At 35.7% G+C, this 20,262-nt stretch overlaps 1 protein-coding gene across 5 annotated transcripts in view; it reads right to left on the bottom strand.

The window, feature by feature from the left end:
- The window catches only part of CENPE (centromere protein E), an 81,264-nt gene that overhangs the window by 11,190 nt on the left and 49,812 nt on the right, over positions 1–20,262 (bottom strand). For 2 of the 5 annotated variants that reach the window (XM_019962361.2, XM_070791128.1), the window contains 16 exons: positions 19,359–19,643; positions 19,050–19,208; positions 18,565–18,846; positions 17,848–18,135; positions 16,689–16,847; positions 16,227–16,508; positions 15,038–15,196; positions 13,676–13,966; positions 12,903–13,061; positions 12,208–12,498; positions 10,324–10,425; positions 8,205–8,423; positions 6,101–6,298; positions 5,242–5,445; positions 2,867–3,082; positions 548–733 (listed from right to left, as the gene is read on the bottom strand). In XM_019962361.2, coding sequence (XP_019817920.2) covers positions 548–733; positions 2,867–3,082; positions 5,242–5,445; positions 6,101–6,298; positions 8,205–8,423; positions 10,324–10,425; positions 12,208–12,498; positions 12,903–13,061; positions 13,676–13,966; positions 15,038–15,196; positions 16,227–16,508; positions 16,689–16,847; positions 17,848–18,135; positions 18,565–18,846; positions 19,050–19,208; positions 19,359–19,643 — 3,480 coding nt within the window. Of the gene's footprint in view, positions 1–547; positions 734–2,866; positions 3,083–5,241; positions 5,446–6,100; positions 6,299–8,204; positions 8,424–10,323; positions 10,429–12,207; positions 12,499–12,902; positions 13,062–13,675; positions 13,967–15,037; positions 15,197–16,226; positions 16,509–16,688; positions 16,848–17,847; positions 18,136–18,564; positions 18,847–19,049; positions 19,209–19,358; positions 19,644–20,262 lie in introns of all 5 variants that reach the window. The other 3 variants (XM_070791129.1, XM_070791130.1, XM_070791131.1) reach the window with 3 other exon arrangements.

The following is a 20,262-nucleotide window of genomic DNA, read 5'->3' as shown; positions in this document are numbered from 1 at the left end:
GAACGAGGGCACAGACGGTATAATGGCACTCAGGGTCAAAACATTCATAGACATTCCTTAAAATACAGGTCAGAGTCAGCTGACAGGCTAGCAGGTGGGACTCAACAACAAGGGATTAAGTGGAAGAAAAGAGACTTTTAAAATGTACTTATCTAATAAAGAATATTATTTGGATCTGAAGCTTTTTTATGAAAAATAAAAAAATATACTTTATTTTATATTTTATATAAATATATATATATATATAAATATATAAAATATATATAAAAATATATTTTATATTTATATAAAGAATAATATTTATATGTCTCTTAAAAACATTTTTTTAGGAAGATAAAAATCATTTTGGATGAAAATATATTCCTACATTTCAAAGTTTTCACTTGCTTTTTAAAAGTTTTGAGTCCTGAACTTCAGATATGCATAGATAATACAAAGTTCAAGTAAAAGCTGAGTCCCAAAGCATCTGCCAAATTCAACAGTAAAAGAAAAAAAAACAAAAACAAAAAACCACTCTTATATTTGTAAAATGAGATTGTTAAATTACCTGAAGCACTTGGATCATTTCTTTTGTTTTTTCAAGGTGTTCATTTGATTCATTAACTTGCCGCTGAAGTTTTGCTATTACATCATTAGTCATCTCAAGTTCTTTCTGCATCTTCATAATCTTGCCCTCCTTATGCACAGCACTTTCTTTAGCTTCACGGAGTGATGTTTCCAGAGCTTGAATTTTCTATTAGAAAAAGTATACGTTTAACGTCTGCCATAAAGACAGTCACAATTAAGACAAAGATGATCATATACAGGTAAGCATTTTCACAGATCGCATTAACAAAGGATAAAAGAGAAGGAGAAGCCAAATGCCAATTTACACATGTATTTTTTTTAAATTTATAAGCTGACACTTTTTGAGTTAAAAAATGCCCAGATTTTACATTATAAGGTTTAGTGTTTATTTACTAGTTAGCATGGTACCAAGCATTTTAAATAGGCACCTACATTTTAAATGAACACAACTTGAGTTGATAATTAGCTCTTTAATATGTCTTTTCCTTTATTTTTATTATCTAGTTTTGAACTTGAAAAATAAAAGCATAATGGAACAACTGATGAAGAGTAACTTTCCCCACCTCAGTACCCCAGTTGATCCTAAGGTAACAACTTGACTCTTCCAGGTCTATCCTTCTGGAAGTTTTCTATGTGTAACTAAGCATACGTGAATATTCAATTCATAAAAACAGTCACACACACAGTAGGAATATACTATAGTTCTGCATTAAAAAAAAAAAACAACTCGACAATATATTTTCCAGATCTTTCCATTATCAGTGCACATTGTTGTTGTTCAGTAGCTAAGTCATGGTCGATTCTCTGCAACCCCATGGGTGTAGCCAGCCAGACTCCTCTGTGCGTGGAATTCACTCCACGGCAAGAATACTGGAGTGGGTTGCCATTCCTTTCTCCAGGAATTTGCTCAGATTAATGTCCATTGAGTTGGTGATGCTATCTATGTAGATCTCTCATATTTGTTTTCATGGATACATACATCCTGTTTCATGGAAATCATCTGCTAATGAACATTTAGGTGATTTCTAGTTTTTTTTTTCCAGGTACCAAAAATACTGGAATTTAAATATCTGAGTTTGTTCATATTTATGAGATTATTCACATAGATATACATGCAGGTTTCTCAGAAAATAATTTCTTTTTGGCCTACCCAGAATTTATTTTTGTTTGAGTGAGGTGGAAATCCAGATTTTTTTTTCCCCAGATGTCAAGCTGGTTGTTCTGAATCAAATATTAAGTAAATCATTTTTCCCTCACTGAGTTGATTGTTAACCATCATCATATACAAATTCTCAAACTTTCCTGAGTGTACTGAATTTTGTTCTGTTCCAATGCTCTATTTACTTATTTCTGAATCATTACCAAACTATTCTACTTCTCTATTCCTATATCATTACCAAACTATTCTAATTTGGCATAATTTCCAAACTAATAGCATACGACTTCTTATCTGATAAGGCATGTCCTGGGTTGCTGCTTCTTCATCTTACTGCTTTGTGGGATGGGTTTCAAATTCCTGCCAGCTGACTGAGGTCTGCAGTAATCAATACACCAATCTACTGTATACTAGTGGCCTTCTGGTTTCCGCTGGTATTTATTAAACTAGTGGCTGTTGTTTTATTATGAGTGTTTATTTCAGTGAAAATGACCAGTTATAATTTACTCTTGGGTTCCCCTCTAATTCATTTTGTGTGATAATAAAATAAAATACCATGTTTGCTTTACAGAGTCCCAGTAAGGGTAAAGTAATTGAATTATTCAAGTAACATACTGATTCTTCTGCACAGGTAATCTGCTTACAAAATCTATTTTTAGCCTCTTCCATTTTTATTTTGATTATAACATTAACCAATATGAAAGACATTGATGATAATTAGAGAAACCCTAAATTGCTCTTTCCCCTTAAACTAGTTTTGTATAAAGACACAGACTATAGTTTAATAGAAAGTCACAAGATTTAGGAAGCTTACACTGTACGGTAACAATACTTTAAGTGGTGTATGCATCTAGTAATCAAATTAAGCTATGAGTTACTTCTGCTTCATAATCCAAAGGGAAGATCTTATATAACACCTAGCTGTTTAATTAGCTGAATGATAGCCACAATAGAACTTTATTTAAAAAAACAAGCCCATCACACCTATGCAAAGATAACCCATGTTCCCTAACACATTCAATACTATAATTTTGCTCTGAAATGCTATGTAAGACCTGTTATATATAAATGTCATATAAAATGTTAAAGGCATTTTAAGATTTTGATGAAACTGCAAATTGAAAAATCTAAGAAAGTACACACCTCTGTGACTTGCTGTGTAGCTCTTGTTGTGACATGAAGATTCCTGTCTTGTGTAGTAGGATTAACAAGAGCACCAGGGGTCAGGGAGAGCTTCAAAGTTTGGTAGTTTTTAAATAGTTTTTGATTGTTTTCTTTCACTGATTTCAGATCGTGTTCCCATTCTTTGGCTATGGTAGCATTTCTTTCTTCAAACTCTGTTAATTCATTCATTATAGCCTATTGGATTGTAAAAACACCATTATAGCTCTAAAATGAAATGAATTACATAAAAGAAAAAAAGGAAAACACTATGAAAATACTAGTGTTCTACGACAAGGCATATGTTGACACCTATTATTCAGCACACTCCAGAAAAGAACTTTAAAAGAATGTGAACATTCTTTGTGGTTCAAATCAGTTCCTGAAATTTCAAATGACATTTGGATATTGGTGATGAGAATAAAACAGTAAGGGCTGAAGAGCACCTCTACTGCTTTGCAAGATGATAATCTCACTGTATTGGATCCCGACTAACATACAAAGAAGAATCTGAAGCATTATGCAGGTTAAAGTTATTATGCACGTTATGACATATACCACATCATACATGAACATTAACTGACATCTAATAGCAGGACATACCCAGTAAACTGAACAAGCTATTTTCATTCTAAACCTCAGTGTTTATAGGGAAAATCATTCACTGACTTTTCGTAATGAATCTGAAAACCCTGTACTTCTGTGCAGGGAATAGTGATCAATCAATATCTTCTTTTACATCAAAGCCTAACTGGCTCTGAAATTACTCATATCATCCTTTTACTCCTAACTTCTAAGGGATGTGCTTTTTGCTGTCATCATGGATGCCTTATTGGTCTCACCCATATATTTCTGGATGGCTTTACGGCCAGTTTGTCAGAGTTGGATCCTAACTTAGCTGTGTTCTTGCCAGCATCCTGGATGCTCCATGGCTCTCAACTAGGACCTCACACTACATAGAATTACCAGCTGCTTCTTTCAGGGTGCTGGAAGAAGCCACATATCCATGCTGGTCCTCATTGCAAGAGTCCCTATTTTCTTTTTTCATTGAAGTTTAATTGATTTACAATGCTGTGTTAGTTTCAGGTGTAGAGAAAAGCGATTCCCTCTATCACTATTCTCTCTTACTTTTTCTTCAGATCTTTCCCCTTACAAGTTATTACAAAATATCGAGTACAGTTCCCTGTGCAGAACAGTAGGAACTTGCTGGAGGAACTCCTACTTTTTGATCACAACTGGGCCTTCAACATTACAAGAACAACACTTAAATATGTGGAGATTACCTTATCCAAACACTGGCTATGCGTTTCTCCATTGACTGTGAACTATTTTTTTTTTTTTTTTGAAACAACTCATTTACTATTTTGCTAGCCTGGATTATTTAACAGATGGATGAACAATCCAGTCACAGGCAATTATTTTTTTTAGAAACATTATCTATATTTCAATATGATTAAAGTATTGTTTCCAGATGAAGTTAAAGTCTTTGTTTGGAAATAACTACCCAAACACAGAGACATAACACTAATATTAAACGCTGTAACATTAATCCAGGTCCCTCTGCTCCAGTTACTTATGGTGGTTTAGTCACTAAGTTGGGTCTGACTCTTGTGACCCCACGGCCTGTAGCCCACCCGCTCCTCTCTCCATGGGATTTCCCAGGCAAGAATACTGGAGTGGGGTGCCTTTTCCACCGATTTCCTTCTCCACTGGTTACATGCAGTAATAAGCAATGTTCTCATTACTGTGTATTTTTCTAGGTAATGAATATTCTGATTAGTAAAAGGTGAAACAAACTGTCTGAAAGAGATGTTGGTTCTTATGAATCTGTTCCCTAGGGCTGGTCACCTTTGGAACGATGATTACAAACCACGGTGTGAACATCAAAGCTGAAGGATCCGGGCATGTGACAGTGACACTGCCGAGATGAGAAGCATGTGCGGCCTTACTAATGAAGCAGCTGACTAGCTGTCCAGGGGTTTCCTCTAGCTGTTGCCTGTAGCCCTGAAACAGGCTCTGGGCTCACATTGTCGGGGGCTGCTTGGAAAAGAGGCTCAGTTCCTACAGAAGCAGCCCAAAGTGAGAATAGAAAGAGGAAAATGGCAAGAGGATTTTGAGCGTAAAAAATTGATTGTTATACAGCAAGATTTTATCTTCTTGACAAGTATAAATATATCTTTAATTATCCTAAGGAAGATGTTGTGCAGTCAACTTTTTTCACAAAGCACACGCAAATAAATTTTAAGAAAATACTTAAAATTAAATTGTTCTTAGATTTTTTTTAAACAAATGAGGTAGAAAAATTAAAGCAGACAACAAGAAGAAGAATGAGGTAGCACAAGAAAATTACTACTTACCGTTATTTTCTTATGATACAAGTTATTCACTTGACAAATACTATCATTTTCTTCCTGGATGACATTTTTAAGCTTTTCTATATCAAAATGAGCATTCAACCACTCTTCCAGAAACCGAGTCATTTCTTTTCTATTACTTAATACTTGCTGAAATTCAGTCTTTATGCTATGGAAATCACTTTCTGAAAAGTCCTTAAGAATTTCCTGTGAAAAATAAGCATTGAATCACCTGAACATTAGAAAAGTTTTAATCTAAATATCATAAAAAGGGAAAAACACCTTACTGAACTTTATTCTTAATATTTTAAAGTAAATATAATTTTAGTTTAAAACCTTAGTTATTGATAATAAAATTTTGGCAGTACAACCTATGTAACAAAGGCAAGTCTACAAATCCTGCTCAAATTAAAGCCCCTCAAAACTATACATCTGTGACTAATTATCACAATATATGAACAGTCTCTGGATGTTGCTTTCTGTGCACATAACAGGCTGCACATGGTATTGGAAATTGGATGCTGGCCTCATACTGCTGAGTAGGACACTTCATGTGGAGTTGTAATGAAAATGTTTCTGACTCCCAGTCACAGATCTAGGGAGTTTCAGAAGGCATTTGGAAACTTATTCTGGGGTTCCATGAATTCCCACTTGATGATATTACATCTATTTTTCTATATCTTTGGGGTTCTGAAAGGACGCTACACTATTATCTGGCACTCTTCACACCTCGCCAGCTGTCATTCTGCAACTGATTTTTTATTTTTTGGTAAGTAAAAATGACTCTAAATATATGCAAAGGTACTTTTCAACTTGATAAAAGGCTTGACATCTACTTAAACCCATTTTAAACAAATCATACCTCGATATGTAGATCCATGCTCTGGTTCAATCTGAGGTCTCTTGATTCTCCGGGTGGTACATCATAATCTTGTTGAAGGTGCTGTATTTTCATTAGCAGTTCATTTTGCTTTTCCACTTCATCAATAAAAGCCATTTCATATTTATTGGTGGATTCATGTTGTTCTTCCTTTGTCCTTGCAACATAGCTTAGCACATACTTGCAGAGAAACATAAAACAAATTGGGAAATGAAACTTGTACCATGTTTAGATGAAGCTTTAGACCCCTGAGACTATGAGGCAGGATGGCATCTCTTGTTTATCTATGTTCCCTGGTTAAGTGAGGAATGTGGAAAGAGCCATTCTACTCTCAATTTTCTCTTCTCAGCAACTTGGGAGAATAACTTCCAGGCCTCTCTCTAGTTCTATATTTTTGACTTCCTCCTGCAATACACTGCATAGATGTCCTACAATCACCTCAATTTCAATAGGCTTAAAATGTACATGATTACTTTCCCTAGAAACCCATCTATGTCTATTATCCTCTTTTTGGTTAATTATATCATCAACCACCCAGGTTTCCCGGCTAGATACCTGAGATCATTTTCAACATCTTCTGCCTGCCTTGACCGGGTAACAAAAATGGGTATGACATGTCACAAGATTTACTTGTCAAGTGTATTTAGATGTCTGGCTTTAAGATGATAATAATTTGAATATCATATGCTGCATGGATCTCTTTAGTAAGTTCTGGATATCCAATTGCCAGGGTTTGTGGAAGAGTATCAGGGCCTGCAGGGGAATTTACCAAACAGGAAGGCCAGATACCAGTTCTCCACTTCCCTTAACTTCCACCATTCCTTAATCTCTTGTAATTTGGCCTCTTCCTTAACCACTCAACTAAAACCAGTCTGACAGAGGTCACCAGTGAGCTCTATTATCAACAAATTGGGGGGATCTCTTCAGTCCTTATGCCAGCTGACACATCTGCCCTCTTGCCCACTTCATCTTTGGCAGACTCTTTCACTGACTTCAGTGATAGCATTTTTGCTTGGTTCTCTTCCGTCACTTTGACTTTTTCTAACCTTGAACCCATAAGCTGCTCTTTTCTGCTACTGTCTCTTGAAGAATCTGGGTGATGTTACTCACAGATGTTGTGCAATGTATCATCTATATGAATCCCAAATCTTTAGCTTTAGTCCTGACATTTCTCCTGACAAGTCTCAGACTCTCAACTGAATGTTTACTTGGTCTCTCTTCTTAAACACTCTGTCACAGGTATTTCTACCTCAAAACATGTCAAACTGAACACCTAATCTCTTTCCCCTCTTTATTTGTTAATGGTAACACTGTCTACAAACCTGGCTAAACCTGAACCTTGATTCTCATTTTAAACTCCTCTCCCTTACCTCGACCATCAATCACATGGACTACTATCTTGAGCTGTCACAGGTTTGTCCCCTCCATCCCAAGAATCCTTCCCTAGTAGGAGTGTCACTTGTTACAGCTTATCTGGATCCAGTGCAACTGTTTCTGGCCACAAACTCATTTCCTCTTTGTCTATAGGGAAGTATCTAAAATAATAACCTGATCATGCCACTGCCAGCACCTTAAAATAACTATCCAATGGCTCTGCCTCATCTACAAAATGAACTCCAAGCTTTATCGCTTAAGCCTGTCTTCCACTACAGTCTTATCTTCTCTAACTTTTTATCTGGTATGTCATACAATCTAAATATACTTCTATAACAATGCTTATTACCTGTTTATATGTCTGCTTCACTCACTATGAGGTTCTTGAGATGCTATTCACATCTGTCTCCTAAATACCTGGACAGTGTCTAGGTCCACAGGCAAAGCTCAGGTTTTGTTGAATAAACAGGTCCTAGGTGCACTGAGGGTCTTGCACACACTGTTCTTAGACCCATGCAATCTTCAATTTAATAGTGAATATGCTAACTCTCAAAAAGTGAAAAAAGTAAAAGTTCATTGCTAAGCTGTGTCTGACTCTTTGCAACCCCATGGACTGCAGCACGACAGGCCAACTTTCAAGGTAGGACTTACACACGTTAGTAATAGAAATTTACAGCAGTATTTACAAAGATATTACTTAAAAAGATGGTACCTGAAGTTTCATCACAACTCTATGAAATTCCATGGAACACCTCTGGTTTGCAGTGAGAAGTTTCTGGATTTGTTTGGTTTGTGGACATGGAAGTGAGAGGTTTGCTTTTACTCTAATTGAAAGTTCTTTTTGGGTTTCAATTTCCTTCTTCAAGTCAAGAGACAATCTATTTAAACATTCATAGTGATTATCCATCTCTGAGTATCTCTTAAGAAGCTCCTAAAGAAAATTAGAATTTATTCAATGTACTAATTTAACAAGAAATAGTCCCAGCCCTAGAACTGCAACAAAAAGATTTACTACTTCTTGTAGGAGGAAAATAAATTATGATGTTTGTGTTTAAAAAACAAAAGGAAACTTATTATTGATTTTGGATTATAAAAATTACTGTGGAAATTTTTTAAAAATTAAACAAATATAACAAAGAAAATCAGAAACAATCATTGTTATCATTTGATGCATTTTCTTTTGGTCTTTTGAACATCCATGATTTGAAGGAGCATTTGTTTATATAAAGTCTGAAGGGAAATTTGAGTGAATTCAATCTAGTATGTATTGTAGCTCAAGTCTGAATGCTGTTTTATATTTACAGTGGGCAGTATGAGTGAGCAGATACGTGACCAAGAATCAAACTAATTATTTGTCAATTTGGTGGAGCTTCTTCACACATTTCTATTATTTGCCTAGAGTCTAAGTTTTCTAACCTTTTATCAGAATTTGAGTTTAGATTCCAGCTCTGCCACTCGCTGACTGGGGAAACACTGAGCCATTTTCACCACTATAAAATGAGATTACAATAACTGCCACAGAGTTTTCTAGGGGATCAAATATTAAATGATACCAGAATATATGCAATCTACAAAATATATAGATATTATTTTAAAGGAAGTAAAAATTATATTTGTAAAAATGCTTCTATGCCCAAGTTTTACACTTTGTCAGACTTGATTTCAAATCCTTATTCTACTAATTTATTAGCTATGTGAACTTGGGCAACCACTAAACTTCCTCTGAGCCTCAGTTTGTTTATAAATGGAACAATGAAACCTATCTCATGAGGTAAGTACAGTGCCTGCGTATGGAAGACAATGAGTCTGGGCCCATAAATACAAATGATGAAAGTCCAGGCAGCTGAGCCCTTGGTGAGAGTACAGGTGGAGGAACATCAAGTTGCTACAATCATGTAATAAATAACATGTTCAGGGTGTTAAATTATGGAAGGGGCTGCTGACCACAATGAATTTTTTTTTTTAATAATTTAAGGAAAAGCTAGATAGATGTTCATTAATCTGTGGGTGTTGCAGGGGGGATGCTGCCTTTAGTCTTAGAATGAATCATATTATGGCATGGGGCAGCACTATATGCCATTCACTGTACTTTTAAAAAAGGCATTCTCAATGCTGATTTCTGTCGGGAACTGTGCTAAGAGATATAGCCATAAGCAACACAAACAGTTTTTAGGGACTGCATTTTAACAGGGGTGACAAGAGTCCTGTTGGCTTTACCCTTAGTATATATTCAGAATCCAACACTTTCTCAGCACTTCCACTGCTCCCTCTTTGGGCTGAGCCACTATCACCTTTGCCTGGATTACTGGAATTAGTTTTTCAATTGTCCTCCCGCTTCCACTCATTTTCAACCTAACAGAGCCATTTCTTTAAAATCTAAGTCAGATCATGTCTCTCTCAAGAGATCTCCATCTTAATCAGAGTAAGCCCGCAGTCCGCTTGAAGCCCCACAGTCTGCCTCTTCCTCATTAACTCCAGACCTCACTTCTAACTGGCTGTCCTCCTTCCTGAAGACCTTGGAACCCACCAAGCAACCTTTGTACCTGCTGTTCCCTCCGCTTACACTGCTCTTTCCCTGGATACAGGCCTGTGTGGCTTGATCCTTTACCTCTTTCAGGCATTTGCTCAAATACCACCTTTCCAGTGAAGCCTGATGATCACAAACTCCTCTGTTTTGTGCGTGTGGTGTATGCGTGTATCTATGTATACATGTACATACTAGTGCTAGATTATAAAGTTTAGAAAAGTATTGAGCATTATCTATTCAATCCACATTAGACCTCTGGAAGCGTACAAATATTCACTTGTAACTTTAACAGGAGAACACTTACTTTTATCCTACAGCACTTTTCTCTCAGGCTTCCTATCAGGTGTTGGTTTCCATCACATAGTGACCTTTTTTCATATTTTACCTCTTGGTGGTTCTGTTGATCCTGCTTTGATAGAAAGAAATCAGCAAGACTTCAGCTGTAACTATATTCACATATGTCTAATCATATACTTTGATTACATTTTAATATCTTTTCTATAATAGAATTAAACATAACACATCTAACTTAAAGTAGTCTTAAAAATACTCAGAAAATAAATAACAGTATCAGTAAGTCTTGAATGACCTCAAGTCATCGCTAAAAGTGGCAAAACCACATAATTTTGGAAGATAGGAACTGTTCCTTTACTACTTATAGTTGAAAATTGGATTTTAGATATATTTCCTGGTTCCTACTCTTCCAAATTTCTGCCTTAGAATCACTGCTGCCAACTCGATATGCAAGCAAAACCAAGTATATTACTTATGGTGCTCTAAGTCCTACTGATATATTCTTTCCAGAACCTTGGAACAGAAAATTCATACCCTGTTTATATTTTGTATTTCTGATTAAAAGTGCAAAATAAAATATTGTTCAATAAATATTTATTGAATACATTTCGTCTCTTTATAAATTTAGTTAGGGCCCACTAAAGATGATTTCCAAGTGTCTGATATTTCTACTGAGATTACAGATGATATTACTTTCCACTATTTCTTTACTAGAAGATAATGATGAACATGAAAATGAAATATGAGAATAAAAAAGATTTTTTATAGATTTTATACAATTTCTTATTCATCTGAATTTTATAGAGTGACTCAGGTTCTTTAACATATGTGAATATTTATAAATACATATTACAAGAACTTCCTTATTTATACTTGTCTTTTTTCCTTCAAAACTCACTAACAAGAGCCTATGTTTAAAACTCTACCAGGCAGAAGCACAGAAATGAGATATTTAATCTTTTATAAATCCTTCAAATATTTCTCCACTGAGAATAATGCGATTTCTTGGCTTAGAAATCCTTTAAAAAACTACAGTGAAGGAAATAGTCTGCTTTATTTAACATTTTTTGTTTTTTTTTTTAAAACTAGAGAATTAAAAACGTATTTTCTGCAAAACAAAAACACTAATTTGAAAAGATACATGTACCCCAATGTTCACAGCAGCACTATTTACAATAGCCAAGATGCTGAAGCAACCCAGATATCTATCAACAGATGAATAGATGAAGATGTGGAACACATACACAATGGAATATTACTCAGCCACAAAAAAGGAACTACAATTTGCCATTTGCAAAAAACATGGATGGACTTGGAGGGTATTATGCCAAGTAAAATAAGCCTGATAAAGACAAATATTGTATGATATCACTTACATGTGGAATCTAAAAAATATAACAAACTAATGAATTTAACAAAAAAGAAGCAAACTCACAAATATAGAGAACAAACTAGTGGTTACCAGAGGGGAGAGAGAAGGGGAAAGGGACAATACCAGGCTAAGGGATTAAGAAGTACAAACTATTACGTATAAAATTAGCTACCCAGAAATACTGTGCAGTATGGAGAACAGATAATATTCTACAGTAACTATAAATGGAGTATACTCTTTAAAAATTGTGGATCACTATACTGTATATTACAACATATAATACTGTATATATAGTACACTTCTATTTTAAAAAATTCTTAACAACAAAAAATGTGGTATTTCCTGAATAATATTTTGGCTTCTTTTTAAAACTGCATTTTCTATTTGTGTGAAAACTATAGTTAAGTTTCCTTCATTATCTTTTACTGTTTGCAGACATAAATATACAACAAAATATTGTCACGCTTTCCAAAAAAACCTTGATTCTCATAGTTACTAGATAGGGAATGATTCTGAACTCACTCTAGCTATCAGGTCTCTTAATTTTTCTCTGCATTGGTCCCTTTCCATTTTGAGAGACTCTTTTATCTGTCTCAGCTCATCTCTTTCTTTAGCTACAATTCTTATTTCTTCAAGGCTTTCATAAAGTTTCTTAGTCAAATGCAAATTATCCATTTCCACACTTTGCATAGATAAACTTTGGGCCTCAAACTGCTGCTTCAATTGTTTCATTTCATTCACTTTTTTATGAGTTTTACTGACATCTTCTTTCATTTTAAGAAGTTGAAGCTCTTTTCTCTGAAGTTCTTGTATCTTGACATAATTATAAAACAAGTTAGAATACAAACAGAATTCCTTAAAGAAAGTAAAATAGAGTCTATTTATGGTATACATACGTATATATTTATATTGACATATCTGTATCTATGTTCTTTCTCATTTCATAAATAATTTTGGACAGTTATTCCCCCAGAGTTAGGGGCTTCCCAGGTGGTGCTAGTGGTAAGGAATGCGCCTGCCAACGCTGGAGACATAGAGACACAGGGTCCAATCCCTGTATTAGGAAGACCCCCTGGAGAAGGGAATGGCAACCCACTCCAGTATTCTTGCCTGGGAATCCCGTGGACAGGCTACAGTCCATGGGGTCGCAAAAAGCTGGACACGACTGAAGTGACTTAGCATGCACATGTTCCCTCAAAGAACAAAACAACACATACCTTTTTCTGTAATTCATCTTTTGATTTATTTAAATCCTTTTGAATATTTGAAACCTGAAACGTCTTTTCTGAAACTCTCTCTCTCAATTTATCAATAGTTTCTTGGTGTTCTTTCAAACGGATATGAGCAATTTTTAGTTGTTCTCGTGTTTCCAGTTCCTTTGTTATCAGAAGAAATTGAGAAATATGACCTAAGGCAGATTACCTTTTCTTAACAATGAACTAGCTAAACCAAATCTTAAAAAATACATATTCATAGTTAGAAATAACCAACATGCCACTGCCAAATTAGAATAGTTCAGAAGGACATACAGTCTAAGGCCCTGACCCTAGCCCCACCCATCCCAGTCCTGTAACATGCTCAACTCGGCCACTTATTTTCCACATTTCGTACCATCTGGATATTTTTCTAAGTCAGTATCATGTAAAGAGTGTCCTATTCTTATGCTTAGTTTTCCACTATACAGACGAACCCCACTTATCCAGTGCCTTACTGACAGACACTTGGATTGTTTCTGATTTTGTTCATCACATATGGTGCTGCAGTGAATGCGGTTGTATTTCTGCCCGTATACGTGGATATACTGGTAGGATAAATTCCTACAAGTGAAACTGCTGTAGCAAATGTCTCTGTTGATAGATTTTTAAAATACTATTGTCAAACTGTCTCCCTGAAAGGTTATAACATTTAAATTTTCATGAATAGCATCAATTATTTTCAAACTTCCTAGAATAAAAACAGGTATTTGGCAGGAAGGAGGAGGACAACTCACTCTAGCTGTGCTTCCTTGCAGGTCGGCCTTGAGTAGGTCTCTCTCCAGTTTGAGGGTCTCTGCCAGTCCCCTTAGGTTATCTCTTTCTTTCATTACAGATTTCATTTCTTCAAGGTTTTCATGAAGCTTCTGAGCCAAGTTTAAGTTCTCCATTTCTATTTTATTCATAGTTAAACTCTGGCACTTAAATTCGTTCTTCAGTTGCTCAATGTCACACATTTTTTTCTTGGTCTCACTGATTTCTTCTTTTAACTTAAAAAGTCTCTGTTCATTTGCTTTCAGTTCTTGGACCTTAAGATAATCATGTTAGGATTAATTGGACATTTTTTAGGGAAGGATTAAGAATAGTTTCTAAACTGATTAAGACAATAGTTATCCCATTTTACTCATTAATGTGCTGTATAATTTCATACAGGATTTAGTGTCTTTTGTGATATAATATACATGACTACATATAATCTTACATGTATACAGCTCAGCTATACTCAACATATGCATACAGCTATATAACTAAAACTCAGATCAAAATATAGAACACTTACTTTACCTGTGTGCTCTTCCTAGAACAAATCACTATTTTGACCTTTTTCATCCCAGATCAGTTTGTCTGCTTTTTAAAAAATTTTATTTGTTGTCTTTTAAATATTTTATATTGGAGTAAAACTGATTAACAATGTTCTGACAGTTTCAGGTAGACAGCAAAGGGACTCAGCCACACATAAACATGTATCCATGCTCCTCGAAACTCCCCTCCCGTCCAGGCTGCCACATAACACTGAGCAGAGTTCCCTGTGCTATACAATAAGAACTTGTTGGTTATCCATTTAAAATACAGCAGTGTATACCTGTGGCGGATTCATGTCGATGTATGGCAAAACCAATACAATATTGTAAAGTAATTAACCTCCAATTAAAACAAATAAAAATAAAATAAAATAAAATATAGCAGTGTGCACAAGTCCATCCCAAACTCCCTAACTATCCCTTCCCCTCACTCTTACCCTGTGGCAAACATAAGCTCGTTTGCCTACTTTTAAACTTACGCATCACAATGTAAATATCGATTCTCCTGTTGATAGGCATATGGGTTGCTTTCAGTTCTTCGCAATTATGATTGCAGCTACTGTGAGCACTCCTGTATGTCTTTATGTGGAAGAATGCATCTTTTTCCTTAGGTACATACCCAAGGAGAGAAAATTCTGGGCCACAAGCAGGTATATGGGTCAGGGTTAGTAGAAACTACCAAGCTGCTTTCTAATGTGGCTGAAGTGTTTTATATCCCTCAAGGATTTTAGGTATTACTTTTTATTCTAGGAATATATCGGGTATTCGAACATATAAGCCCCATGACCCCCTCAATACCTTTTCTTGTAATTTAGCATCTGAATTTTCTAAATCCATTTGCATATTTGATATTTCTTCTGCCTTCTCAGAGACAATCCCTCTGAGTTTATCAATAATTTCCTGGTGCTCCTTCAGATGCAAGTGAGCTATTCTTAGTTCTTCTTGTTTTTCCAGATCCTTAATAGGAAAAAAAAAACCACAAAAAACAACATAGCTTAGTGTTAACTACTTTCTTTTTAATGAAAGCGATATTTTCTTAGTAAAAATGATAAATTTCTTATTTCTTCCTCCACATCTTTGAGGTTGTTAGAAAACTGTAGGTTTTCCCTTCCCCTGGCCTCACCTCCCCACAGTGTACTCACATTTTTCAGAGGCGAGCATGCTATACATGTGCTCTTCTACAACCTGCTTTTCCCCCTAAGGTTTACTTTGGGCTTTCATATTAGAACATTCAAATCTATTTCATTTTTTAGGGGTTGCATGTATACTGTATGTGCACACTCAGTCGCTCAGCCGTGTCCAACTCTTTGCGATCCCATGGACTGTAGCCCAGCAGGTCTTCTGTCTATGGGATTTCCCAAGCAAGAATACTGGACTGGGTTGCCATTTCCTCCTTCAGGGGATCTTCCCAACTCAGGCATTGAACCTGTATCTCCAGCATCTCCTGCATTGGCAGTGGATTCTTTTCCCACTGTGCTACCTGGACATGTGCTTAGTCGTGGCCCACTCTCTGTACCCATGGACTGTAGCCCACCAGGCTCCTCTGTCCATGGGATTTTTCAAGCAAGAATACTGGAGTGGGTTGCCATTTCCTTCTCCACCCCTGGGACATATTGCATATATTTATTCAGTTTCCTTGTGATGCACATTTAGGTTATTTCCTATCTTTTTTAAAATCACAAATTGCTGTAACGAACAACTTTATGGTATGTATGCTTATATGTTTGTGTTATGAATACACACACACACACACATATTTGCTTTTTCTTTATCTTAACAATTGAGCAAATGTACATGTAGGGTAAAGCCCATAAAGAAAATGCTGGTTACAGAATTTAAAATTTTCAAAAATAATACCAAATTACCTGCCTAAAAGGTGGTATCCTGTTAACTCTCACCAAAAGTACCACTCATTTCAAAGAAGGGTTCACTGATATAAGGAAAACATCATATTAAATTGCTGGCAAGAGGAATGAGTGTAACTTACTTTAGCTTTTGTTTCTCTGAGGCTTTCCCTGAGTTGATCTCGCTCCATTTTGAGGGTTCCCTCCATTCTTCTTAGGTCATCTCTTTCCTCAGTAACAGATTTTATTTCTTCAACATTTTCATGGAGTTTCTGAGTCAGCCTTAACTTCTCTGTTTCTATGCTTTCCAGGATTGAATTCTGAGTCTCTAATTGCTTCTTCAATTGCTCTGTTTGATACATATTTTCCCTGAGATCATTTTTCACCTTAAGAAGTTGATGTTCTTTCTCCTGAAGTTCTTGGATCTTGAGATAATCAAACAGTAAGTTAGGATATAGACAGATACAGAGAGAAAGTTAAAAAATAGTTTCTAAATTAAATAGGAAAATCTCTACTTATCTTCAGTATTTGACAACTCATACCCTGTTTTATAACACAAAAGACCTGATTCAAACTCTCAGTTACTTAGATATTATAAGAAATACCTGTGCTTTTAAGGCCGTATTTGTGTTTTCTAAATTCATTTGGATATTTGATATTTCATCTGTTTTCCCTGAAACAATTCCTCTGAGTTTATCGATAGTTTCTTTGTGCTCTTTCAGATTCATCTGGGCAATTCTTAGTTCCTCTTGTCTTTCCAGGTCCTTTATTATTAGAGAAAGAAAAATAATACATTCAGAATAATACAATTCAACAATATGTAGGAAAGGCATAGGGTAAGAAGTAAAAATTTCCCCTTCCTCCTTGGGCCTCTCAGTTCTCATCCTCTGAAAGTAACTTCTGGATGTCAGTATATTCTAAATACTCCTTTTTCCCATTGGAAACTTTTTAATCAGCTCTATCTCATTTTTTACCTATGTGCTGGTATTCCATGGTCTGAATGTGCTGTATTTTTGTTCAACCAGTCTAATGGACAGTGAGGATTTTCCTATTGGTGAGGGGGGTTGCTTAATTTTGTTATTGCAACTTGCTGCAATGAATATCTGTCTATAAACATCTTTGCACAAGTATGCTAATGTGTGCAGATAAACAGCAATAACTGGATTTTGGGGGTTACTGCAAACAACAGTCTGTACAGTCAAAGCTATGTTTTTTCCAGTAGTCATGTATGGATATGAGAATTGGACCATAAAGAAGGCTGAATGCAGAAGAATTGGTGCTTTTGAACTGTGGTGTTGGAGAAAACTCTTGAGAGTCCCTCAGACAGCAAGGAGATCAAGACTAATCAATCCTAAAGGAAATCAACCCTGAATATTCACTGAAAGGACTGATGCTGAAGCTGAAGCTCCAATACTTTGGCCATGTGATTTGAAGAGCCAACTCACTGGAAAAGACCCTGATGCTGGGCAAGATAGAAGGCAGGAGAAGGGAATGATAGAGGATGAGATGGTAAGATGGCATTATCAACTCAATGGACATGAGTTTGAACAAGCTCCGGGAGACGGTGAAGGACAGGGAAGCCTGGCATGTTGCAGTCCATGGGGTCGCAAGGAGTCAGACTGAACAACCACCACCACCACATATCCATCCCTCCAGTTTTCCCCAACGGTTGGACCATTTTTACATCTCCACCAACTCTATCAATCACAGTTCTTTTAGGACACGATTTCACATTTACAAGTTGGGTGAAAGATGGTAACTCACTCTACTCATTGTTTCCCTTAGGTTTTCCTTGAGCTGGTCTATCTCTACTTTGAGAGTCTCCTCCATATTCCTAAGGTCATCTCTTTCTTTTGTGACAGATCTTATTTCTGCAATATTTTCATTGAGTCTCTGAGTTAACTTGATGTTCTCCCATTCTGTATTTTCTAGAGTTGACTTTTGGGCCTCAAGTTGCTTCTTCAAATTTTCCATTTCACATATTTTTTCCCAAGTCTCACTGACATCTTTCATCTCAAGAAGTTGATGTTCTTCTTCCTGAAGTTCTTGAATCTGTGAAAATTATAAAGCAAGTTAGGACATAGGCAGAAAATATTAGGAAAAACAACTGTTTCTAAAATTATGCCAATCATCTTTATATTTTAGTTTAATGTATGTATTATTTTCTTCCTTAAGGGATATGAAGAACACAATAATAGGATGTCATTTTCTAAACAATATGAGACCTACGTTTGCCTGTCAGTATCTGAATTCCCTAAACCTCTCTGGATATTTGTTCCCTGATCTGTCTTCTCTGAACTATTCCATGCATTAATGGTTTCCTGGTACTCCTTCAGAAGGATATAAGTAGCTTTTAGTCCTGCTTTGATTTTCTGTTCCTTTATGATTCGAGGAAAATTAATCTAACTTAATAGTGAACATCATCATTATCACCTTAACACTACTTTTATAACCAAAAAACATCAAAAGAGGGAAACCTACATCAGCTACAATTTCTTTAGTGTTTTCTTTGAGTTGGTCTGTTTCCTTTTGAAGGGCCTCCTGTACCCTTTCCAGTTCATCTCCTTCCTTAATTATGGTTTTTAATTCTTCTTGACTTCCTTGAAGTTTTTCAGTCAACTTGAGCCTCTCACTTTCTTTTCTTTGTAGTGATGAGTCTTTGGCTTTGAGGTGTTCCTTTAACTGTTCCAGTTCACTCATTTTTTCTTGAGTCTCACTGATTTCTTTGATAGTAATAAACTGTTTCTCATAAAGCTCTTGAGTCTAAAAAGAAAAAGCCAAAAATACACTTGCACACAAACACACATAAAAATGTGCTTATATATGTATATGTATATATATATTTTTTTAAGGAAAAAAATTTAGGATGCTTTCTAAAACAATTTAGTAAGTAAACAGTAGTCTTTGTAATCTAGTTAGCTACTTCCCTTAAATTTGCTTCCCCTGTTCCTTTACTCCCATTTTACCTTTTTCTGTAATTTATCATTTGCGGTTTCTAATTCCTGTTGAATATGTGATATTTCAGTTTCTCTCTTTGATAGATCCACTCTCAGTTTGTCGATAATTTCCTCTTGTTCTTTTAGGTGACAGTGAGCAACTTTAAGTTTCTCTTCAGTTTCTAGTTGCTTTATTATTAAAGGAAATTGCAAGAAAATTTGAAAACATTATAATCATTACATGGTGACGAATTCCTTTTCCCCAAAGCTTTAGTTTTTACCAAGATATTTGCTTACAGAATATTAACACACACACACATGAAAATGAATGACACATACTTTAGCTGTCATTTCTCTTAAGTTTTCTTGGAGTTGGCTCTTTTCAGATTGAAGAAATTCCTGTAGCCTCTGAAGGTCAGCTCTCTCCTTAGCTACAGCTTTCACTTCATCATGACTTTCTTGAAGTCTTTCAGACAATTCGAGCTTTTCCATTTCTAGCTTTAGTAGTGCTGCGTCTTTGAATGGCTCCTTCAATTGCTCCATCTCATTCATTAATTTCTTAGTCTCACTGACCTTTTCTTTCATATCGAAGGACTGTTCTTGTTTGTCTTGAGATGTTTGGATCTAAAGAGAATCATAAAATGATACAGTTGATACCCAGAGATACTTTATTTCATTTTTGGGGAAAAGAAACAAGGATGCTTTCTAAAACAATTAAATCAGGGATTTAACGGCTCATTTCCAGAACAATATTTCCTCTCACCCACTCTTCCATTATTCAGATATTTAACACATTTATTGAATATTCACTGTGTTGTCAGTATCCTATAATATTAGAAGTTGGAGATGAAATGGTAAATGAGACTTTACATGATCGGCCTTTTTGAGACTTACACATTTTAGAAGGAAAAATACATATTATATCAAATCTTAACCAAACAGAGGTGGTGGGTTATTTCAGGGTACCAGTGGCAAACCTAATCTATTCTGAGTGATTAGGAAGGGCTTCCTGGGGGATGGAAAGCTTCAGTTGAGATCTAAAGGCTGAGAGCAGTTGTTAGGCAAAGAGGAGTATGGAAATACTACAGGAAGGAAGACCAGACCATCTGAAAGCTGTGAGATGTGGAAGAGCAATAGACTATAGAGTTGCCTGAGCACAATGAACAGGAGGAAGAGTAGATGAAACAGGGGTAGAAACCAGCAAGGTCTGGGATCCAGGATCATGTGAAATACAGACACTAGT

This window comes from Bos indicus, chromosome 6 (assembly GCF_029378745.1).
Source record: "Bos indicus isolate NIAB-ARS_2022 breed Sahiwal x Tharparkar chromosome 6, NIAB-ARS_B.indTharparkar_mat_pri_1.0, whole genome shotgun sequence".
Lineage (NCBI taxonomy): Eukaryota > Metazoa > Chordata > Mammalia > Artiodactyla > Bovidae > Bos > Bos indicus.
Note: the sequence above shows the minus strand (reverse complement) of the source record. Positions and strands in the feature narration are given on the sequence as shown.